Source organism: Phaseolus vulgaris, chromosome 1 (genome assembly GCF_000499845.2).
Source record: "Phaseolus vulgaris cultivar G19833 chromosome 1, P. vulgaris v2.0, whole genome shotgun sequence".
Lineage (NCBI taxonomy): Eukaryota > Viridiplantae > Streptophyta > Magnoliopsida > Fabales > Fabaceae > Phaseolus > Phaseolus vulgaris.
In genome coordinates, this window is record NC_023759.2 from 45,423,496 (window position 1) to 45,448,821 (window position 25,326).

At 33.9% G+C, this 25,326-nt stretch overlaps 2 protein-coding genes across 2 annotated transcripts; one reads left to right on the top strand and one right to left on the bottom strand.

Annotated features, from left to right (window-relative positions):
- Positions 1–13,531: 13,531 nt before the first annotated feature.
- Positions 13,532–15,653, bottom strand: LOC137814631 (protein CHROMOSOME TRANSMISSION FIDELITY 7). The gene is made up of 3 exons (XM_068617456.1): positions 15,138–15,653; positions 14,553–15,055; positions 13,532–14,105 (listed from the first exon to the last, which is right to left on the bottom strand). The coding sequence occupies exons 1-3, from the start codon at positions 15,540–15,542 to the stop codon at positions 13,985–13,987; spliced, it is 1,029 nt and encodes a 342-aa protein (XP_068473557.1). The 5' UTR covers positions 15,543–15,653; the 3' UTR covers positions 13,532–13,984.
- Positions 15,654–16,379: 726 nt separating this feature from the next.
- On the top strand, positions 16,380–20,335 carry LOC137814632 (mediator of RNA polymerase II transcription subunit 27). The gene is made up of 6 exons (XM_068617457.1): positions 16,380–16,858; positions 16,977–17,142; positions 17,777–18,224; positions 19,109–19,168; positions 19,257–19,325; positions 19,427–20,335. Exons 1-6 carry the CDS (start codon positions 16,558–16,560, stop codon positions 19,640–19,642), a joined length of 1,260 nt encoding a protein of 419 aa, XP_068473558.1. The 5' UTR covers positions 16,380–16,557; the 3' UTR covers positions 19,643–20,335.
- Positions 20,336–25,326: the final 4,991 nt, after the last annotated feature.

Consider the following 25,326-nt stretch of genomic DNA (forward strand, 5'->3'; position numbering starts at 1 on the left):
GCCAATCTTCCTGAATCCTTATCACGCAGAAACTGAACCTTTAAGTCTTCACAATGAGGACTCATCAGTACATCTGCAACCCATGTTTCTCCATAGTAAATCGCCTCCACCTTCACTTGCATTCCAAAGCTCAGAGACCCATCTTTCACCTTATCTTTTCCCATCTCCTCCACCAACTGATTCTCCACAAAGGGTTCATTATTCTCCCACCCAATCTCCCCAGTTGTGAACTTCAAATGCAGCTTCACATACTCCCCCTTGTCCAGGTAAAAAGGGTACGAAGAGGCCACAGAAACCGCATCTTCTGGGTTCTGTTTATAGAATATGGTGAAGTGAATGACGCGGAAGTAGATGCACGAGACGTTGGTGTTTGTGACCGTAAACTTGGCATCCCACGTGGCATCGAGTCCTCCACTACCTGTGGTGAAGTTTGAAAGGTACATCGAATTGAGAACGAAAACCGGGGGAATAGGGTCTTCATTTGGCGTCCACAAACGCTTGTATAACGGTAAGAATATTAGCATGATCAACAAAGTGAGGCCAAGGAAGTCTTGAATCATTTCGCAGGCACGTGAGCTGATGCTGAATATTTCTTTGGTATAATAATTTTGGGACATGTCTGAACCTGAGGTTGCGCCGGTGGATTCGCCGGAAACTGATAAGGGTTGCCGATCAGTTTCTGATTGGGGGACAGGGGTGAAGCTGTAAACATGGCCTCTCTCGTTTTGAGGTTGTATGTTAATTATTGAGGAGGCCATCATGGGTGTTGCTTCAGATATACAAATGAAGATGGGCGAGGTACAGAGAGAATGGAATGGGTGGGTAGAGAAGAGAAGGGTGAGAGGATTATATGTTATTGCAGATTGTGGAAAACGCCCAAACAAACCCAAAATTCGTTGGCCATTTGCATGTTCCTAGACCTAATTAATCTCTTCAATTTTCTCCTTATTAAATATAGATTAAAAAAAGTTGGAAAATTTGCTGTAACCAATGTCACAGATTGGTTCGGTTGCTTAAATTCATTACAGAGATTATAGTAACATTAAGAGGTTCTAAGAAGAAAATCAAGTATAAGATAACATGACATACTATTAAAAGGAAACATCAAATGGCTCATGTGTTATAAATAAAGATAATTAAAAACTACAGCAAAAAATGGTTATAAAAATAACAACTCATTTCATTAAAATGTACATAAATTTAATCTAGTGTTGCTAACAGGAGGAAATTAACGTGAGAAAAGAAATACAGACAATTGTACTATTTATGAAATCTATTGTTAGGAAGGTAGAGTGGGTAAAATGAGTCAATAACTTATTTATAGTATGTTTAATATCAAGTAGTTAGAGGGGGAGAAGAAAGAAAACAATGGAAATAATGATAATAATAATATGATTATTATTTTGTTTTTGAAAGCGTAGAAATGAAAAGAAACATTAAAAAAAATATATATTATTTGACAACCACATTTTATATTATTCTAAATTACAACATTCACATGATAAAAGATTATAACATAAAAAAAAGATATTTTTATCACTTGAAAAATATAATTTAGAGCAAGCCTCTTTACAAAAATCGGATCCACACAAAATAAGTTCTGCATTAATATGAAAAGAAAAAGAAAAAAAATTATTATTTTTCTCATAAGTTAATAGATTATTATTTGAAAGTGATCCAATTTTTTTATCAAAAAAATAAATGCACTTAAAAATTAAAAATACAATTTAAGATGTCCCAACCGTTAATAAAATCTCAATGCCTAGTAACAAACCGAAAGAAAAAAAAGTTGAAAAAATGGGACAATGCTTGTACACTGGCACTAATTTTTAGAGCTGCACTATGTATGAACTCTGCAGAATTCTACTGCAGCAATGCTGCATAAAATCTTCAAATTGCTAGTGCAGCAACGCTGCAAATTTCTAATTTCTAATGCAGCAGAACAGTTCTAATAAAGCACAGTACCATTACCTAATCAAAACTGGTTCATATATTTGTGTAGATATGAGACCAACTGCAAGCAAGCCCTTCCAAGTTGTGTTCAATTCAAATTTATTCCTACCAATTCTGCTGTCACAGAGGAGCAAAACTCTGCATTTATTTATTTATTTATTTTTATCAGTAAAACTCTGCATAGGTGACTTGCTTTAGGGATTACTGATTTTTTAAAGGACAAAGAATGCGTAACAGAAACTCCTTTTTAACCCAGCAAATACTATTACACTACTATGCCTCATACCAGTTCAACTGAAAAAGCTGTTAAACTTCCTGATAGCAGCTCCAAAAATGCTGCTTATGCACAGACATCCTCCTTCCTCCAAAGCATCCTTTCTTTAAAGCATCCTTTCTTGAAAGTGATCCAATGATATTTACAAAAACTAAAATAGTGAAAATTAAGAAGTCAAACAAAAGTTGTAGCGGCAAACGAAATGTTGAAAATTCAACTTTTCACATAGAAAATTAGTAGTACACTGTAACTTATACTTACAATAAAATATTAATATTTATGATAAAAAAATTAAAAATAAAATACAAAATTTTCAAATAATTTTTAAATTAAAAGATTAAAAATGTGAAATTTTTTTATACCCGAAAAGAAACATACCCTAATTCATGGTGATGTAAAGTTGTTTTACAGGTCCAGCTTATTTTGATGGCTGTATGTGAAAAGATATATTGGTTATCTTTCAAAAATGATGTTCACGTGGAAGAAAATAAACCTAAATAAAAATAATAAGTAATGCTATTTGTACTATAAAAAAATATTTATATATTTTTTTATAGACATTGGACAACCACATTTTTTTCATACAACCATCTTACAACTCCTAATACTATTATTTTAATACTTTTTTATATCATTTAATTACAAATTTATCCTTTATTATATATTTTTATTTTTAAAGCTATCACGATGTTATCATTTTCTATTTCTTAATTGTGAACCTCCAATTTCATCCAATTTTTGCAAAACAAAAAGGACCCCACACAGTCATAAAGTAAGAACATAACTGCCACGTGTTGCGACAATCTGACCGGTTGAAAAGTGGGAGGATATGAAACTGTGGTGAGGTATTATGTTGTAACCATCATACTTTCACACTAAGTATGCTTACTTAAAAATTTCATAAATTAATATTTTAATTGTATTTATTTTTAAATTTAAATTATTATTATATTATTATAAGTACTTGTTAAATAAATGTTCTTTTATAAAATCCTAAATCCCAATGCTTTGTGTGAAATAATTTTCTTTTATAAAAGAACACTTCTTTTGTATTTTCTAAGAATTTTGGAAAATTTAAGTTAATAATGCAATTCGATTTATTTATTACAAATATGTAATAAAGTCGAGTTTGTATAGGAATGATTTTTAGTGAAATCGTTTTAAACTTGGATGATTTGTAATAGAAGAAGTAATTATAAAGAATAATGATTTTAATTATAAAAATTCCTGCACCTGTTTTGTGTTCTTACAATGACCTAGAAACAATTTTTTTTTTTTAAATGGGTTGACTTCTCGGTTTTCCTGATTCTCTCAGTCTTTTTTCTCAGATTGGGTTTTCGGTCTACTCTTCCTTTGACTTGGGATTGGGCTTAGATGACTCGTAAGCTCACCTATCTGAGCTAGGTTCCCTAGGTCTCTTGCCCTTTGATCTTGGTCTCCTCTCTCAGGTGGGTGTGTGTACCTGCAAGACGCTCCGATGCCAAAGTCAGAATCAGTTTTATAAAGTTATCAAATAAATTCACTTTACTTACCTCTTAGGTTGAACACCACAAGAAAATAATTAAATAAAAACCAATTTTAGACTACAAAAAGTATTGGTTTCTAAATTAGTTTCTATTATTGATAAATAGTTTCTAAATTGGTATGTATCAATGATAAATGATAAGGCAGTAAGAAATGTGTTGGGAATCTCTCCTTAATTTAATGAGAGATTATGACCAATAAATATTGATAACACTATTGCGGAGAAGCTGAATTATTGATACCCTCAATTCAGTCAATTAAGGGGGAGAATTGTTGGAAATCCCTCCTTAATTTAATGGGAGATTATGACCAATGAATTTGGGTAACCGGTCCATTGAATATATTCAATGATGACCATTCAAATGTTTTTTTTTTTAAATTGTAACTCTCTCTTAAAAATGTAATGACCATTATTCTCTTTACGAAGAAGCCTTCCACTCATTCTCTGTATAAAGGGAACTTCTGAGGAAGAGAAAAAAAAAAGGAAGCAAGTGAGAAGAGCAACATAGAGATAAAAAAGAGAGAGAATAGATATCCACCATAGTGTGAGACTAGAGAGACATTGTATTCCATCCTTGTTGGGTGAGATTGAATGTTATTATCACAGTGTGAGAGAAACAGATACTGTAATCTTACTTTCATAGTGAAGGCATTCTTCTGGACTAGGTCCCGTGGGTTTTTATTTCTAAGTTGAGGAAATTTTCCCACGTTAAAAAAAAAATTCTCAGTCTCATTATTCTATTTTTGCTCTATTTTCTATTATTTGCTTATTGCTTCCGCTAGTGCCCATTTTGTATCTACACCAAAGGAGAGAATTAATTTTGAATTTTTCCAACCGTTATCAAAGCTTGGTTTTATGATACAAGATGGAATGAGCCATTTATGATGGAGACATGTTCAAGTTGACTGCAGACAACTATTCGTATTGGAAGCCCATGATGGAGGATCACTTATACTTTAAGGATATGCATGAGCCCATTACTTGCATAACCAAACCAGAAGGTAAGAATGTTAAAGATTGGGAACTTTTGAATCGAAAAATTGTTGCAATAATTTGAAAGTATATTGATAGAAATTTGTTTGAGCATGTGTCCACATACACAAATGCTCATGAGTTGTGGTCAAAGCTTGAATCTACGATTCAAAAGAAAACTCCAAGAAATAAAGCATCTCTTGTTAGAAGATTGGTGAAACTTGACTACATGGATGGTCAAAGTATGAAAGAGCACTTGAATTCATTCAAGGGTCTTGTCAATCAATTAACAAAGATAAATATGAAGATTGATGATGAGTTACAAGCACTTTTGCTACTCAATTCATTGCCTGAGAGTTGGGACACACTAGTAGTCACGCTCAACAACTCAGTCCAGATGGGAAGATCTCAATGGACATGGACATTGTTTCAGACACACTCTGTCGAGTGAAGACTCCATAAGGAAAGAAAGAGGTACAGATTTTCAATATGTAAATATGATTGAAACCCGTGGAAGAAACAAAAGCAAAGTCAAAGGTCGTTCTCAATCTCGCACAAGAACAATATACTATTATTGTAGAAAAGAAGGTTATAAGAGATTTGAATGCAAATTTCTGAAGAAAGATTAGAAAGCCAAAATTGTCCATTAAACTTATTTGGTCCAAAGAAGAAGGATTATACTCCAATCACATTAGTCGTCACGGTAGACGATGATAGTGTTCTTATTGGAGAAGGCAATTACCTTAATGTTGCATATGGTGATTGATTTTGGATCGTCGACTCTGGTGCCTCTTTCCATGTAAGTCCACATAAAGATTTTTTTTCAAATTATAAGAAAGGTGACCCTAGTACTTTGAAAATGGGAAACCATGTTACAAGCAAGATTGTAGGTATTGGTGATATCGTGTTACGAACAGACACAAGAAACAAGCTTGTACTGAAAAGTGAGACATGTTCCTGAAATGCGTGCCAACCTTATCTCAATGGGTAAGTTGGATGATTCTAGTTTTATAAGCCACTTTGGTACTGGAAAGTGGAAACTAGCAAAAGGGAACCTAGTCATTGCTAGAAGTTCAAAGGTAGGATCATTATACATTATGCAAGGAAGAACTTGTTCTGGAGAAGCAAATGATGCTACAGACTCCAAGGATGTTTGACACAGACAATTGGGGCATATGAGTGAGAAAGCACTCCAGATGCTCGCCAAAAACCACTTGCTAGGTATAAAGGGTCAAATACTGGAATCTTGTACTAGTTGCATTTATGGTAAATATTGCAGGGTCAGTTTTCAGATATTAGACAATCCCTCAAGGAGATCGAAGACACTTGACCTTGTAGGGGAGTTGAATTATTGATACCCTCAATTAAGTCAGGATGGGGAAGAATTGTTGGGAATTTCTCCTTAATTTAATGGGAGATTATGACCAATGAATATTGGTAACACTATTGCGGAGAGCTGAATTATTGATACCCCTCAATTAATTAAGTCAATTAAGGGGAAGAATTGTTAGGAATTCCTCCTTAATTTAATGGGAGATTATGACTAATGAATATTGGTAACCGATCCATTGAATATATTCAATGATGGTCATTCAAATGTTTTTTTTTTTAAATTGTAACTCTATTGAAAATTTAATGAGCATTGATCTCTTTATGAAAAAGTCTTCCACTCATTCCCTGTATAAAAGTAAACTTCTGAGAAAGAGAAAAAAAAAAGGAAGCATGTGAGAAGAGCAACCTAGAGAGAAAAAAGAAAGAATAAATATTCACCATAGTGTGAGATTAGAAATCCTAGTGAGAGACTGGAGAGACATTGTATTCCATTATTGTTGGGTGAGATTGAGTGTTATCAGTGTAAGAGAAATAAATATTGTAATCCTACTTTCATAGTGAAGACATTTTTCTAGAATAGGTTCTGTGAGTTTTTATTTTTCAAGTTGGGGAAGTTTTCCTATATTAAACGTTCTCAGTCTCATTATTTTATTTTTGTTTTATTTTCTATTATTTGTTTATTGTTTTCCCAAGAGTCCATTTTGTATCTACAGTAAAGGCGATAATTAATTCTGAATTTTTCGAAGAAAATGTATGTAGTTGAACTAAAGAAGAAAAAGATGAAAAAGAAGATGAGATTGTTTGTGCAAAAGCTGGAGAGGAAGAGGAAATCATGGCTGAGACAAAATAATAAGGGCTCTGATACAGTGAGAAATATACACAACCATATTTTTTTTATTTTTCAAATGTATTTGTAACTAGTTATAGACAGTAAGGAATTGAAATCCATGTAGCTGACATGAAAAATAATATAATTAATGTTTACTTTAGAGAAGATGACTAACAAGAGATTAATTAAGTTTTTGTTCACAAAGAATGATGTCCAATTAATTAAAGAATACATCAGTTATGTGTTTTTCAGAGGCCCCCATTGAATAAGACCCACACATTCTTTGTGGTCAATGATTGTTGTTGTTGTCTTACCCAGTAGATCACCCGCTGCAAACTTTACCACCAAATTACTGCATTTAGGATACATAATAAAATTTTCGACCAAACCATCGTCCAACCAAGCCTCTCCTACGATAGTCATATGTAAACTAAACCTCGTGATTCCTCGTTGCATATCTTCAGCAATGGCCTGAACCACTGTGTCATCCACAATGGGTGTTGATTTTGGCTTAATCCCAAGTCCCACATCGGTGGGTTCATTGTTTGGGAAGGAGGTTTGAGGGTTATATATTAACATCCCCTCCTTCACTGTTATATATCCCAATTTGTAATATCTTCTCTCATAGTAATAAAAGTGAGCTGTTTTTGCTGTGCTCGGAGATTAGGCTAAACAGGCCGAACTCCGTTAACAATTTTAGGGTGTGTTCTTTCCTCTTTATCTCTTTTATTATTCCGCTTTATTTATTCAATATTATTTGTCGGGTAGCTCTGTTAGGGTTTTGTTTTAGTGGGAAAATTACCCGTTTTTCCCAACAAGTGGTATCAGAGCCGAAGGTTCGCCTTGGGTTGTTTGAAATTATTTGTAATATTGAATATTATATTTTGAGTTTGTAATGGCAAATCAAGAAGAAGAAGCCAAGGATGTATCCAGAGTGTCGGGCTCCTCTTCATCATGGTCGAGGTTCCCGGTGTCCACCTTGAAATTGGCGGTGGAAATATTTGATGGCACTGGACATTTTGGCATGTGGCAAGGAGAGGTCTTGGACTCTCTTTTTCAGCAGGGTCTTGATATTGCTATTGAAGGAGAGAAACCAAAAGAGGTAGAGGAGAAAGATTGGAGCATCATCAACCGGTTGGCATGCGGAACTATTCGATCCTGCCTGTCCAGAGAGCAGAAGTACGCTGTAAAAAACGAGACTTCTGCACACAAACTGTGGAAGGCATTGGAGGACAAGTTTCTGAAGAAGAGTGGTCAGAACAAGCTCCTGATGAAGAAAAGGTTGTTCCGATTTGACTACCAACAAGGTACTACTATGAATGCACACATCACTATGTTTAATCAATTAGTAGCAGACCTGTTGAATTTAGATGTGAAGTTTGAGGATGAGGATTTGGCTTTGATGTTGTTATCATCTCTTCCTGATGAATTTGAACATTTGGAGACTACGCTCCTTCACGGGAAGGAGAATGTGTCGTTAGATGCTGTTTGTTCTGCTTTATATAGTCATGAATTAAGAAAGCAGGATAAGATGAGAACCAAATCAACGACATCAGAAGAAGCATTGGTGGCAAGAGGTCGTCAGCAAAGCCAAACAAAGGAGAGAAGAGGGATGTCTAAGTCTAAAGGTCGAGTCGTTGCCAAAGATGAGTGTGCTTTCTGTCATGAGAAAGGACACTGGAAGAAAGACTGTCCAAAACTGCAGAAGAAAGGGAAGACTCCACAAGATGCAAATGTTGTAGAATGCAAAAGTGACGTGGAATCAGATATCTCTTTAATTGTCTCGCTTTCAGCATCATCGTATCCAGATGAGTGGATATTGGATTCAGGTTGTACTTATCATATGTGTCCCATTCGGGAATGGTTCTTTGATTTTCAAGAACTCGATGGCGGGGTTGTTTACATGGGTAATGATAATCCATGTAAGACAGTCGGGATAGGTTCAATCAAGCTGCGGAATCATGATGGATCCACCAGAATTTTGCGGGATGTACGGTACGTGCCAAAGTTGAAGAAGAATCTCATCTCATTGGGGGCTTTAGAATCTAAAGGCCTAGTTGTGACGATGCGAGATGGAATTCTTAAAGCAACTTCGGGAGCACTGGTGATGTTGAAAGGCGTGATAAAGAACAATTTGTATTACTATCAAGGTAGTACAGTGGTGGGGACAGTAGCGGCAGCAACTTCTAACTCTAAGAAGGATGCTGAGGCAACGAAGTTGTGGCATATGAGGTTGGGACATGCTGGAGAGAAATCCTTGCAAATTCTTACCAAGCAAGGATTGTTGAAAGGTACGAAGGCTTGCAAACTTGAATTTTGTGAGCATTGTGTTCTGGGAAAGCAACGAAGAGTGAAGTTTGGCACTGCAATTCACAATACCAAGGGTATTCTGGATTATGTGCATTCAGATGTGTGGGGACCTGCCAAGACTCCGTCAATCGGAGGTAGGCATTATTTTGTCACTTTTGTGGATGATTTTTCCAGGAGAGTTTGGGTGTTTACTATGAAGAACAAAAATGATGTGCTTGAAATTTTCCTTAAGTGGAAAGCTGAAGTTGAAAACCAGACAGGAAGGAAGATTAAGGTTCTCCGAACAGACAATGGAGGAGAATACAAGAGTGATCCGTTCCTGAAGGTATGTCAAGATTGTGGCATAGTTCGGCACTTCACTGTTAGAAAAACACCACAGCAGAATGGGGTGTCGGAGCGTATGAACAAGATACTTGTGGAGAAAGTTCGTTGTATGTTGTCTAATGCTGAGTTAGGCAGAGAGTTTTGGGCTGAGGCTGTGACATACGCTCAACATCTCGTCAATCGTTTGCCATCATCTGCTATAGATGGCAAAACCCCGTTAGAGGTATGGTCTGGAAAACCTACAACTGATTATGATTCTTTGCATATTTTTGGTTCTATTGCATATTATCATGTGATTGAATCAAAGTTGGATCCACGGGCAAAGAAGGCTCTTTTCATGGGCTTTAGTCCTGGAGTGAAGGGATACCGTTTGTGGTGTCTAGAGGCAAAGAAGACGATTATCAGCAGGGATGTTACCTTTGATGAATCTGCCATGTTAAAGAAGGTAAATCCAAAAGGAGCTGATAGTACTCCACAACAGGTGGAGTGTGCCCGGAAGCAGGTGGAGTTTGAGCCGACAGTGGTGATCCCAACACGAAATACCACAAGTGACTCTCCTATGGTAGAAGAAGAGTCGGATGAGGAAGAGGTTCCTACCCAAGAATCTCAACAACAATCAACGCCAATTGCAGTTAGAAGACAGAGACGAGACATTCAGAAGCCTACTCGTTTCATGGATATGGTTGCCTATGCACTTCCAGTTGTTGATGACATTCCATCCACTTACCCAAAAGCCATTCTGAGTTCAGAGAGTGGTAATTGGGCGGGTGCGATGGAAGAGGAGATGCAGTCTTTGAAGAAGAACAAGACGTGGAAGTTGGCACAATTACCAAGAGGTAAGAAGGCAATTGGGTGCAATTGGGTATTTGCAAAGAAAGAAGAATTTTCTAATAAAGAAGATGTTCGCTACAAGGCAAGGTGGTTACAAGGGCCAAGTTTGAATATTGTTTAGACTTGGTTAATATTTTGCACATTTGAAGTTGGCGTCCGGAGGCGCAAATTTGAAGCACTGTAAAGTTTGTTTTTTTGTTATGTTTTGAGAAGATTTGTTTTAGGTGGGACTTGAAATTAAGCCAAGGTGGAGATTTGTTGATTTTGGCTTAATCCCAAGTCCCACATCGGTGGGTTCATTGTTTGGGAAGGAGGTTTGAGGGTTATATATTAACATCCCCTCCTTCACTGTTATATATCCCAATTTGTAATATCTTCTCTCATAGTAATAAAAGTGAGCTGTTTTTGCTGTGCTCGGAGATTAGGCTAAACAGGCCGAACTCCGTTAACAATTTTAGGGTGTGTTCTTTCCTCTTTATCTCTTTTATTATTCCGCTTTATTTATTCAATATTATTTGTCGGGTAGCTCTGTTAGGGTTTTGTTTTAGTGGGAAAATTACCCGTTTTTCCCAACAATGGGTTGGTCCTTTTCCCACCCAGTCGTACTCAACTTCAAATGCACCTTTTTTGTCGCCTCCTTATCCAACAACAAAACTGCCCTCCGTAACATATATTGGGGCGTAATGGGAGTAATCACAGCCAGCGCTTCATTTTCCTCGTAACTTATTTTCGCTTCCAGCTTTAGGATGTTGATCTTGGAGTAGTTCATGCCGTTGCAAATGGTTACGGTCATGTCCCATGTGGATGACACCTCGCCGTCCGAAACTTGAAGGTGAGGAACGTGAAACGAGTCGAGGAAGAACTTGGGTGGGACGGGATCAAATGTTGGTTGGTTTACGTGCGTTTGGTGAAGGGCAAGTCCAATGAACAACATTGCAATCATGGTTAAGCGTAGCAAAATCACCACAGCATCCCAATCGAAACGTTCTTCGCATGGCTCCATAATTCTGTGACGATCATTGATCTCAAGATCATGTTCCTCAATGTCTTGAGGCAGAGGTGAGAATTGGATCCTTGATTCAACTGGAGGTGTTGAAAAGGACATTATTAGGTTTTGAGAACTCAGACTTAGATTGGTGAAAAGTAGGGATGAATGAACGACGATGATGAAGGTAATTTGACTTGATCTAATGGAATGTGTCGCTATGAAATATATATTAATATTTGTTGAAAGGAACAGGAGATGTTAAATCCTAATCAGTTAATGTTGACAATGTTACAACTAAAATATATCTGAAAAAGGCTAATTTTGGTGCAAGAGTTTGCTGGGGCTACTAGATACATTAATTGCAATGATTGAGCATTGGTAACTGTTTTTTTGTTGCTTGTGGTGATTTGTTTTATAGGTGTATATGACATTTTTGTTCTATTAAAATATCTTATATGAAAAGCATGAGTAGTTAGTGGTCAAATTTTTATTTTCCATGTTTTACTAAATATTTGCGAAATTGTTTAGTGGATTAAATACTTTGTTAATCTTTTGGATATTGAATTTAATTTATACTAATTAATTGTAAGTTTAAAACCAATCAATGGGGCCATAATAGGATAAGACCATTTACTAGGCATTTCGTGTCACAGAAAAGCCTGTTTCTAAAAGTTATATTTAAAAGTTTATAATATTTAAATTTAAAAAATGGGAAATAATCTTAATTATCATAACTTATATTTTATTTAAACAATTGGACCTTAAGCCACTAATATAAACATGGCCCAATCCAGTAAGTCCAACCCTTAATTAAAACTGCGGATTGTTTACTACTTATAGAGGTGGGACTCACAAGTGGAGATGTAGCGAAATCCCTTAATTTCAATAGTAAATAGATCTTGAAATTTTGAGTTTTGTTTAAAAAAAGTAGTGAATAAAATTAATTACGACTAGACCACTTAAAAAATATAATAATATAAATATTTTTAAAATAAAATAATTTCAATTATAGCGAAACTATACATAATAAAGTTGTATCTAGGTTTGAAATTTAGATATGTCTGTTTGTCTATGCAATTTTTTATTTATTTTAATTTGTTAATTAATAATTTTATTTTACTAATCTTGCGTGTGATTCGATTTTCCGCCGAGCCAGCTAAAATAAAATAATAAATTAATTTAAGCAATTGAACTAAAATATAATAGGATCCTTTTAAACAAATATATGTTAAAATAAATAGATTAAATGTATTTATGAGATGTATTTACAAATGTGAATGTGATTAGAGTCTCAATTTCTATTAAGAGAGATATTTTAGATATGTTAGAAGAATTTTTTAAGTTTAATGATAATTTGAAATTTAATAAAGGAAAAGTATAAAGTGAATAAAAGACAATTGAAAAAATTAGTTTCTTAAAATGAAATTTTACTTACCTTCCCGATAATTTGAAGTTTGAAAAATATATTTCCTATGTTTTTCAAAACTTTTAAAAAATAATATTTGTAGGAAAATATATTTCACACAAAAATGGTTTCTGCTAAATTTCCTATGAAATTATTTTCGTGAGAGGTAAAATTTTTACTTTTCAAATTAAAACAAAAGTAAAAAAAATCATTATTCTCTTATTAAATGATTAACTATTTAATATAATAATGAGTTATTTTTTAAATAATACACTACTATTTTATTTCTTAAAAAACTTATATAAATATTTTATATATATAATTGTTTTACTAATAATGCGTTAAAATATAGACTTTATTTGAAAAAAAGAGACACAAATTTAGATTCTCTCTGGAACTTTTTGTGTTACTCTCTATTATTATACTTTCAAGTTATTTATATTAATATTCTAAGTTATATTTAAAAAAATAATATATCAAAATGAATCTATTTTAAAGACATTCTTTGTAATTTAAAATTCAAGTGATTGAAGCATATTCATTATTTAAAAAATATAGACATATACATTTGAGAAAATCAAGTAATTAAAAAATAAGATCACATTTTTACTAGGTATCAATCTTCTAATTGTATATTTTAGTTTATTATAATTAATTATTTTATCTAATATAAATATTCTATCACTTTTAAACATATTGAAAATATATTATCATTTATTCATATAAAAATAATATTTAAAAAATTAAGAATACATATAAAGAATTTCTAAACCTATTAAGAATAATAATTTTCTAATGATGAACATCAATGAGATATAAATTATGAAGATTGAATGAATATTTAAAAATAGGTTTTACACTGAAATAAGGAGAAAGTGAACATTATTAAAATGTCTGCATAGAATCTTGCACCATCTCCTTCACTATTTTAAACCTTGTTCAAGCATTGTTCACGCATCTCCTTGAGTTTGCAGTTTCAAATACACCTTTGAATATCTCAATCATAGTTGTAGTTTTCAAAAGGATGTTCTCCCATACATGCTAACTCTCTTGACTCTCAAGAACCAAATGGTTAAATCAACTCAGAATGACAAATGCCTTACAGCAACAAAAACAATGAGATCACAGATTCATGGCTTATACATGAGCTAAAAAAGGTTATACTTTACAAGAATAATAGTTTACGTTTGTACCTATTAACAGTCAAGATAAGTAATCACTAATCAACTGTTGTGTTTGCTTTAATACGCCAAGAATGATCCCGTGCCAGTATAACTAGTAGCTAATGCCTTTCCAGCAGAGGTAGGCTGGGAAAATGCTAACTGAGAACTTCCAAGCACAAGCCCGGGGCAGAAACTCTTCCTGCAACCAATTTAACACGGGAAAGTCAAATCACTAAGCTAGCAACTGGTTGAAGAATAATCAAGTGTAAGTTTAGATGAGTGTTTGAAATATTAAATTTGAGATAAAATAGCTGATACAAGACTTCAATGTATCCTTTTCAATCCACCACAGAACTATTTTATATCACTTATTGTCACTAGACAACAACTAAGAATCTACATATTTTCTAAAATCACATTTGAAATGAAGCAAAATCAATTATGATACTCCCTTTTTGTAAAGTCAAACACATTTTCCCAACCACTTCGCACTCATTCAATGCAATATTCCTTAGAGGTCTTCCATTGCCTATGAACTTGCTGAATTTATATAACATATCTGAAGTTTGCATAATGAACTAACGATGAATTGGGGTTCACTAGCCAGAGAGTCAATTAAAGTCAAGTTTAATTTAATATAACTTACCTCACTGCATCTAGCAACTGGATTGCAATGCCTTTTCTTCTGTTGGAGGGAGAAACCCAAATGGCCCTAATGCCACAAGCAGCAGCGATTGGTTCGCTATCACAAAAGATTGCCCCTTCCATCTTTTCAGAATCACTCACGTTAGCAACTTTTCTTTTGACCTCCCTTTGAAAAATAACATTCCCAAACTGAAGAGTGGTAGAACGTCTCTTCACTCCCCTTTTGTTCAAGCTATGAACAGGTGCAGCAACAGAGCCAGACACAACTTTGAATGCCTTTTCAATTGGTTCCGCAACGAGGCACCCAGCAACCCTGTTAAGAGAAACAAACAGATACACCTTACAGCGTTCGTGAAGTATCCACCCACTTCCAAGCTCAATTTCCATCATCCTCACCACCTCTTCAACTTTCTTCCTGTGAGAACACGGGTCGGTCTCCGAGAACAAAACGACCCGACCCGAATCTAAGCTGGGTAGAGGAACAAGATTTTCTTTGGTCCAACCCTGCAGAATAACACAAGTAGGAAATAAGATAAAGTTGGGAAAGAAAAACCGCAAAAGAAGAGCGTGTAGGCGGAGAGCTAACTCTGAATTGAATTCCCTGCGTGTATGATTTGTGAAACTCGTTGTGGGATTTCTCGTCTTCTGGGTCGCCGGGGGTGAACTTTACGCCGCACGTGGGACACGCGCGTAGGAGGAAATCGGATTGACCAAAATCAAGGTGAAGCTGTGCGTAGTTTCTCTTCTTGTTTTTGACGATCGTTACGGGTTTGGGATCTGAAGTAACGGCGTTAGGGTTTGGGCGCCTTCGGGTGTAGGTGTTGATAATGTGGTGCTGCTGGTTCTCCCAAATTGACAAATCATGATCATCGTTGGGAGAAGAGGAAGAGGGGGTGGATCTGAAGAAAGCGTTGATTTTGGACTGCATTGCATTCAATGATGGATGTTTCTTTCTTCCTTCTGCGGCGATGTTATGGATGCTCATTTTCATTTGCCGCCAAAATTTTCGTTTTGCTTTTTAAATTTCCCGCTCATTATTTCTTTCCAACCAATAATTGTGGGCTGAAGCTCCAAAACCCAATTACTCCATACATTAAGCTACCTAATGAAAACATTAATTCTGAGTTAGCTACAAATTAAGGATTTCTTTTACAGAAAATCTATTTTATCATCATTATTTCTTGTCATGTTTTTAGTTCCAATCCAAAATTAAATCAAATAATCAGCTCTATTTATTAATTCAAAAACTAATTAACGATTGTATTTACCCTACAAACAAATGCATTATTATTTAGTTAATGAACCAAAATACCAAACTTAAGCTTTTGTATATTTTATATAACCAATTATTGTTATTCAAAAAATAGTACAGAGTGTTTCACACACATAAGAGAGATATAAGGATAATAACTTTTTTACGAAATAAGATAAATAATATGATAGAAAAAATATACTTCATGAGTTATTGTATAATTTTATTAAATGATTATAATAGACTAAACAATACGTACATTGATATTATTTTTAAATAAAAGGTTCTTATTATGTATTATAATCTTGTTTATATTTTATAATTTTGAATTTAAAAGTCAATTTAAGAATACTATCTTTATTAATTAAATATGTAAAAATATTTTAATTTATAATGTGAAAACAGAAAAAAAAAACTCGCTAAAATATTTATTATATACATATATTAAACCTATAAGATTATTCATCTACGTCACGTAATTTTAATAATGTTTATACGCAAAGGAATTGATTATTATATGGAAATACAATGCTTAATTCACTTATTCGATATAGCTTTAAAGTTTGAAACTCCTTCATAATTTTTTTTCTTAAAAGACACATTAGTAATGAATTAAAAGAAAATAAATAAAAAATAGATTGATGGGCCTTGTGTTTGATGTTCTTATAAGACGGTACCGGTGAAGGAAGGCCCAATTCGAGGTGTACGAAAATACTAACTGAGACGAAACTCACTTTCTTTGTGGGTGTGACAAATGCAAATGCAAATACAACAAACGCAGCAGCAGGCCACGACGGCACCCATCTCAACCTCCACTCCTCCTCCCTCCTCCGGTGGCTCTGCTTCTGAGGCACCGCCGAAGCAGGTGGCTCAAGCAATGGACAAGCTTGGACAGGCCGAACGAATCATCGCTGACATCCGAATCGGCGCCGACCGCCTCCTCGAAGCGCTATTCGTCGCGGCAGCGCAGCCTCACCAAGGCAACAAGCCTCTCCAGATCTTCCTCAAGGAAGATGCCTGCATGCGTCAGTATCTTCAAGACCTTCGATCGCTTGGTAATCGTGTCGTTCCATTCGTGCCCCTTTGTTTCTTGGTTCCGTAGATTAGGGTTTTGGTTTGCACTCTGCGACGTCGTTTTTGTGATTAGTTCTGTGTGGTTTTTTGGGTTTATAGGTAAGGAGTTGGAAGAGTCTGGAGTTCTCAGTGAATCACTTCGATCTAGGAAAGACTTTTGGGGCTTGCATATGCCGCTGGTTTGTCCAGATGGCGCTGTGGTTGCGTATGCGTGGAAGCGACAGCTTGCGGGTCAAGCTGGTGCATCTGCCGTCGACCGGACCAGGTTCATTTCCCTTAAATCTCTTATGCTTCAGTTCTGTATGCCATTCTAATTTCTGTGTTTGGATAACGAAATAGGATGGAAAACAATGGATTAAAATTCAAACGTCTTTTTGTTTTATTTGGAGGTGGTGTGGTAAATATAGGGAAAACAGCGAAGGGAATAATGGTATCTGCCATTCTTAGACCAGTGATTTTTTTTTTCTTTTGATGATTTGTGTGCGTACATAAGTGGATATCTTAATCTTCAAGTTTTGCTATTCGCCCCTTAATACGTATAGACGACAGTAGTAAAATTAAATTATATGATCCTTGTGCTACGAGGTAACAGCCGCATTTGTAAGTTGTGTAGAAATGATGACAGTTAGTAGGAGTAGGTTGTTTATCGTAGACAGTTAGACACATAGCAAGAATGTTAACAACTGTACTTTTTTTTGCTCACGTTTCAGTTCTCTTTCATGAAATTTTGAGACCACTCTGTTGAATACAATTGGCAAAGAAGTTCTTGGAGGCTTTCTTTATATTTTGTTTTTCATGGGTATTATGGTATATAATGTTCTTGCTTGCTGACTATTCATTCTCGGTGCTGCTGATTTCTGTTAATTTAGCTGCTCACTTAGGCTTTTGAATGATATCAGGTTAGCTCTCAAAGCCTTCACTGATCAGAAAAGGCGATTTTTCCCACATCTTGATGATGGACTTGAAACTAGTGACTTGGCTTCAAAGAAAAGTTGTGGGTCTGAAGAAATTACAGTGGATCCCAAGGAAGAAATTAGATTTTTAAGGACGCTACCAGATGTTCTGAAGTCTGTAGAGAAGGATGTGCCAATTCTGAAAATTTTAACTTTTGAACGATTGGACTGGTTAAAAAGAGCTTCCACACTTACCTCATTGGCAAATGAGAGTTCTCTGGAACATAACTATCATGGTTCTAATAAGCTAAGGCTAGGATCAGTGGGAACTGTTGCTGAAGAGAAGGTTGCAGTGATAGAAATGTTATTCCCATCTGTCTTCAGAGCTGTTATATCCTTGCATCCTGCTGGTTCCACGGATCCTGATGCTGTAGCCTTCTTTTCTCCATATGAGGTATACCTTCCAGTGTTTCTGTGACATGAGAAATGCTAGGCACACTCTTTCGAATACTCTATTGTTGCTGCAGTTTATTGAAAATTACAAATTTTGATGGGTTGCACTTCTCATTTAATGACTTACCTGATTTAGAAGTAGAACCTTCCATAATATGTGACTTTTCATCAATCTCAGCCAAAGATTCATAAGCATAATCACCAATAACAAACAAAAAAGTTCATAATTTATAAGCTCATCAGGTAGATTTTTTTCTTTCTAATTACCTATTTGATCAAAGCAAGCATGGAAACAAGAGATTAATGAACTAAAATCGGGTCCAAGTAGGGCTGACACAGTGGTTAAAGTTTATTTTTCATATTTGTACCCAAACCCCTCTAGGTAGGAGCCTCATGCACCTAGTCTAAGACTCCCTCTGCAGTCAATTAGTCTTTTGTCTGGAGGCTTTGTTTGATTGGCACGGCCCCCAAGTTAGGAAAACTTACATTGGTTGGTGCCTAGGAATCAAGTGGGTCATTGTCGCCTGTTAAGCCTTGTTAGTTAAGAGTAGGCCATATTAGTAAACCTGTTAGAGTAAAATAATTTAGCCTGCTATAGACCAAGGAAGAAAATGTAAGGAAGTTGGTCTGTTACTTTTGAGGGGAAGAGACCAGTTTCCCTAATTATTGGGAAAAGACCATGGTACCTCACTGCTAGCTTTGTGTGTTGGGACAGGGTTGTGAATCTTGTGATTATGGCAGCTCGGTGGTGCCCAGCTCATGGCTGTTTCAAGGGAGTTTCTACTTCTGATTTGACAGATATTGTTTCCATACTTGTTTGTTTTTTCAGAATCAATTTGCTTGATTTTACATATTCCACAGTTTTAACTGTGTACTACTTAACAGAGTGGAAGCTATGTGCATGCAAGGGGTTTTTCAGTTCATCATGTGTTTAGACATATAACGGTAACAGTCTCTTTTGTTGCTTCTCATTTGATTCTTAGTTACTCTTGTAGGTCTTTTTGTTTTAGCTTATATTTGTCTTGCATTGCAGGAGTATGCTGCTACTGCTCTGCAGTACTTTCTTGGAAACCAGACTGAAACCAGTCTGTATTGTCTTTTGGTACTGTTATTATTTTTTTCTAATCATGATGCTTCTTTTGTTTAGGTATTAATTATTGATATATCTGAGGTTTTCTTAGCTTTCTGCCTTTTTTGTTGTAGCACTGGATTTGCAGCTTCCAGACTCTGTTTTCGAAACCATGCAGCAAATGTTCACGGCTACTTGCAATGGATAAACAATCAACTCTACTGTTACCTCCAGTCCATCGACCTTATTGGCAGTTTTCCTTTTCAAAAATTTTATTAAGCATATCCTCAAAAGACCAGAATTCTGATACTAAGACTTATCATATTGGGTGCCTCTCTGAGGAAATATAACTGCATCTACCAAATAATTCAGGTAAACCAAGTGCTCAATTCTATGTAGATCTACCAGGAGCTTGAGTTTCCATCTCATCATTGTGTGCAAAATTGGAAAATAGGAGTTGTGAAGTGATTTGTTTATCTTCGGTCTATATATTGCACCTTCTGGAAATTGATGAGCATGGCTTCTTATGTAAGCCTCATAAAAGTGGCCGCATCTATTCATTCTCATAAGATATCTCTATCACGTTTATTGAGATTTGTTCTTTGGACACCTGGAAGCTCTAACTGATCATTGCGTCAAGCAAAAGGTACAAGACAGGAACATTATGATCTGTGTTTGCTAGATGAAAGTGCCAGCAGATTTTAGTATGATGCTGACTACACAACTACCTTCTCCTTCGAAAAATTGTGAAAAATTGTTTAGCATCTGAGAATCTGTGGTTGAGCCACCTGTACATGGTCCTGTGAATGTAAGTGTTTTGATGGATAGCAAAACAGTTCATTAACTGTACAACAAAGCTAAAAATTTCGAATTGGATGATAAGTCGTGTCATTGCAGGAGCTGAATCACCTGTAAGTAGTGAATACGTTGACCAAAGGGGATAATATTCCCAACAAATTACTAAGGATAATTTTGAAACATATTACTGAACATCGAATTAGACTGTCTGTAATATTCTGTAATATATATTATTTGTTTTATTATATTATTGTTAATTTATTATCTTTTTGTATATCAACATGTAATAAAGAACAAGTAAGAGATACTTACAAAAATTATTGAACCAACATTTATAAACACTATTGTAGTAATAACATTTATATAAGTAAGAAAAGGAATATCGTAGTGGAATTGAACACATGATTTAGAGACTTCTACAAAAGTAAGCTTCATTACAGTAAGATATTAAAAAATAATTGCATATTTTGTAATTTCAATTTTTAAAATGTCTAATTTGTTAAAAAAAAGTAAGTGACAACGATAATAGTATATTACGGGACATTTGTACTTTTTATTGTGTTGTTGCACGTACCTTGAAAGCTTTTACTCCAGTTGATCTTATTTAATAGAATCGTCTATAAAATATATTTTATTCAAGATTATATTTTTTTATGACTCTTCTTATTCTTAATACTACCAAAAAGTTATATTTTTATTTAAAAAATTATTAAACAAATGTTTTAAGTATTAATAAAAGTTTAATTGTGAGACTTGTATAATTAAGTTAGATATTCATTTTGACAACCTTAAGAATAAAGTAGATTTCTTTAGAACATTTAAAAAATACAATAACAAGGGATACAAGGAAGAAGGCATGTTCTTTCTGTGTTCCATCATGTAATGGATATGTGTACCTACATAGTATTTACTTAAATAATTTTTTGACAAAAAAAATCAAAATAAAAAAAATGATATTATTAATAATTTAATACTAAAAAACACATATTTTCTTTCTCATACCAACTAACTATCAAAATATTATAACTTCATAAATTTTAAAATAAAATATTAAATAAATTAAAAATGTTTTAATAATTTAAGATAAGATGGGTCTGTAAGGGAATGGAGATGGAATATTTGTGTCTTAATTGTTGATTTAAAAAGTCAACTATTATTCATACTTATTCATATTTAATGAATATTCTTTATCAATATTTAGAAAATTTTAAACAATACCAACATGTAGAAATTTATTTTTCATCGTCTTACCAAATTATTAAGGTAAATAATTTATTTAAAACCTAATAACTTTTAGATACTTTTATAACAAATCATCTTTTAAATATTAATATTATACCTATTTGTATCTGATATTTAAATATATATGATAATATAAAATGCAAAAAACCAAGTGCAGTTTAATAAAATTAATATAATTCCATCAAATCATATACAATCATACCATTCGAATATTTATATAATAATAATTGATTGAATAATGTATATTTTATAATAAAATATATCTCATATTTATTTTAAATACTTTAATCCACGAGTAAAAAATTATATAAATACATGTTAATTTTAAATAAATTACTCACTCATTTCTCATAATCATATAGTTATACTTTTTTATGTTCTTACTTGAAGAAAATCTACTGAGAGGGTGTCTTCCATCGTCAATCCTCGGTAAATTTAATAATCATATATCGAGTCATAATTAAGCTGATAAGTACCACATTCCTTCACCCTAAATTCTTTTCTTATAAGAAAAAATATAAAAAAAAACGGTAAAAAGTATATATTTGTTTTTTTTAACAAGTAATCCTAATTCCTTTAAACAAATACACCTATATCAAGACAATGTTATTTTAATTTATCATTTTAACAATATTATTAATTCTAGATAACTTATTTTGAAGTATCTAAAACAAGGAGTTGAAACTTTTACTTGAACTAGTCTTTTTACATATTAAATATAATATTGGCCAACATATAGAATGTTTAGCGATAATTCAGGGACACATCTTTTTTTGTTTTAATACATTATAAAAGACACGTATTTGTATAGCATGGATTATTAAGGGAATTTTCGCTTAATATTTGTGAAAATATTTATGTATAAAGCACTTATACTTAAAGACAATTATAGTATCATAAACAAAATTAAACTCTCCTCCAATACATCAGCAAAAAAAATCCGTAACATGATAAAAAAACACTCATTAGGAAAATATGTTTTTTTTTTCTGTGAATGGTAAAGAAAAATAAAACTAACCAATCAAATGGGTGCTTGAAGTTATTGGAAAGTAAAGATAAACAGAACAAAAAAAAAACGTTTTAAGAAAAAAAAAATTTGTGTTCCTAAAATTAAGAAATTTTCTTTGTGTAAAATAAACCCTCAAGCTAAAGGAGTAGCTAACATAAAGCAAAACATAAAAGGGTTTAAGTGTGCAGATTTTATCCCTTTTTCTCCTCATGTTATTTAGAAGAAAAGGTATTCAAAATTCACTGCTTTCTTTTCATATGTTTGTTGCTGACTAACATGATAATTCGCTCCAACAAGAGCCAATAATATGCTTGTGGGCCTTGGCTCATTTGCCAATGCACCTTTTTCTTAGGAATCTTTAGTACAGATATGCCATTATCAGTTCAGTCTCTGATGTATGACAATGGGAAAATAAATGTAAGGAAAAAAAGGAGGGAGGGAGAGATATAGATATTTTACATAACGGAATAAACAAATTTGACAAGATCAAGGAAAACAAACTTGTACAAGAACAACCTTGAATCACAACCTCATCCTTTTGTTGGAGAATGCTAGTTTTTTTGGTCATTAAATGTTGGCCAGTTTGACACCATTGAAAAGTGATTTCTGTTTTGTTTTATTTCTTTTTGTTGTGTGTTGAAAGACCCAGAATGATCGACTGATAGATTATGTATTTTATTTATTAAATGAAGAAGAGTTAATAGAGTGAGTTGTTAAGGTGTGATAAGTGCTTGTTTCCACATACAGAGAGAAATCTTAGTCTACTTGATATGCTCTAGTCAAGCATAAATTTTAGCTACAACTTTAACAAATTATTTCTTCCATTTCAAAAGCAAAGATTATGACTATTGCCCGTAGAGTGAGTTTTTGAACTAAAATTAAACTTTTATTGCTGTGTTCTCTTACTTTTTTTAATTCTCAAAGCTAACTTTTATCGATCTGGAACAAGGTTGAAACTGGGAGAGGGATAGTTTTAGGAGCCTAAAGAAAATTGTAGGGTTCTTTTGTCAAGAGAGGACTTAAGTGGTTGTGAAGTTGGAAAGTTTAACAAATAAGGTGATCGGAAGACATAAAAGATAAATAAGTGAAAGCATCAATTGATACAATGATAAATATAAGAAAACAAAAAAGGTTATATATGAAGGATAATTTTCTTATATTTAATTTTATTATCTTCTAAATAGAACATTTGTACCCAAAGTCACCAGAGGAATGTTAGAAAGTTTGGATGACTGTATATATTCTTTAACTAAATTTTCATTATCATCAATAATAATTATGAATAAAACGACTAAATTAATAAATTTTTACTGATAAATAACTATTTATGAATCAATAAATATCAATGGTTGTCTCATAATGTTAATAACATTATGTTCTAACTAACTTAAATTTCAGAAATTATTTTACATATGAAATTTCCTTCTCCTTATATCAATCAACACTATAAAAATATTTCTTCTCCACCATGAGTTAATCCATTCTTGGTATTTAAATTATTATTTTAATAAAAAAATTAAAATAAGAGTAGAGCATACTGATATCCACTGTTAAATAAACTCCATGTAGTGAGACCAATGATCCTTCTAACAGGTCTTATATGTTATTATAACGACTATACCTTATATTGTTAGATTTGCACAGCTCTTGCCGTGATCCGTAAGTAATCAGAGGCCCTTTCAAAAGAATAAACAACAAAAACTCGTTATCTACAAATCATTAAAAACTCAGGAGTTTTAAAATTTACGGAGAAAGAAGCATGAAATAAATAAATGCAAATTGAGAGTGGCATGCCACGACTACAACTACGTCATTCTTAGGTTGAATCCATATGAGCTAATAATTGCATGTAATAGGGTGTGATCCTCACATGGGCCAGTTGTCGGCAGAGTAGCTACGTGCGTGGCAAAAGGTAGGTCATTGGAGTGACATGACATGCCAAGTTCAGTTTGAGAAGCCATTTGGCTCACTGATTGAAAAGGAACAAGCACTGTGCCCACATCCCAATAGACTTATCTGTGTGTGCCAACTGCATGGCAGATAATTATTTGATGCTTCTTCACTCACATCACTCCCCTCATGCCATGTGAGATTCATCACTCATCCACGTCAAATACCAACATCTTTTGTTGCTTGTTCTTGCTTCCGTGCGAGTGCTGCCAAGGACCCAACTCCACTACAATCACTCACTCAAAACCATCTCTCTATAACGTAATCACCAATCCCTTACCCACCCATAACTAATTCATACTATTTTTTAAAACTCTCAAACAACTTAGATAAGTGTTGGAAAAAAAAGACATGGCACATGGCACATGGCTTCTTGTCTTCAGTTCAGCTCATTCCAAGTTGCCACCAAAGCAGATTTGAAAGTTTCGAGATTGTAAAGAAAAAACAAAGGAAAGGGATTTGTGTGGAAGATATTTGCTGTGGATTTCTGCGCATTTACTGCTTCTTCAACATTAACAGTTGAAAGTTTTGGGAGCTACTTTTAAAATCAATTACACTACGCCACACTAAACCAGGATTGGTTATATTGTTCGACTCACGTGCCTCTTATTACGCACTTCCAAGCATTTCTGAATGGACTTAAACAAAGTCAAACCCCGAACTACAGTTTTCGTCATCACCTTCTTTCAAATTCATCATCATAAATTTTTCACACAATGTGCACCCTTTCAAGAAACACAAACGCAACATGTGATTAATAAAATGTGCGTAGAAAATCACCTCCTCCAGTATTCAATTATCGTTAGGGAGGCAAGAACAATCCAATAAAAGGTCACCAACTAATAGTAAATGCGTTATGGGTTATTACGAAGAAACAAAAATATCAGAGAAGGCAAGAATCCACCACGATTCAAGTTTAATGAACCAAAAGTAGAAGGAAATACAAGTAACAAAAAGGCATCAGCAATATACATGTGCCCACTGAATACCTTATCCACTGATTCTGCTAGCTCCAACCCTTTCAGAAGTAAATTC

What these genes read in the sequence shown, in the direction of transcription:
- LOC137814631 (XM_068617456.1), bottom strand. Translation starts at nt 15,542, where the DNA reads ATGAAAATGAGCATCCATAACATCGCCGCAGAAGGAAGAAAGAAACAT. An exon ending in CGCAGGGAATTCAATTCAGA is followed by an intron (nt 15,056 to 15,137) that starts GTTAGCTCTCCG and finishes GTTATTCTGCAG; the next exon opens with GGTTGGACCAAAGAAAATCT. An exon ending in CAGTTGCTAGATGCAGTGAG is followed by an intron (nt 14,106 to 14,552) that starts GTAAGTTATATT and finishes AATTGGTTGCAG; the next exon opens with GAAGAGTTTCTGCCCCGGGC.
- LOC137814632 (XM_068617457.1), top strand. Translation starts at nt 16,558, where the DNA reads ATGCAAATGCAAATACAACAAACGCAGCAGCAGGCCACGACGGCACCC. An exon ending in CCTTCTTTTCTCCATATGAG is followed by an intron (nt 18,225 to 19,108) that starts GTATACCTTCCA and finishes ACTACTTAACAG; the next exon opens with AGTGGAAGCTATGTGCATGC. An exon ending in CCAGTCTGTATTGTCTTTTG is followed by an intron (nt 19,326 to 19,426) that starts GTACTGTTATTA and finishes TTTTTGTTGTAG; the next exon opens with CACTGGATTTGCAGCTTCCA.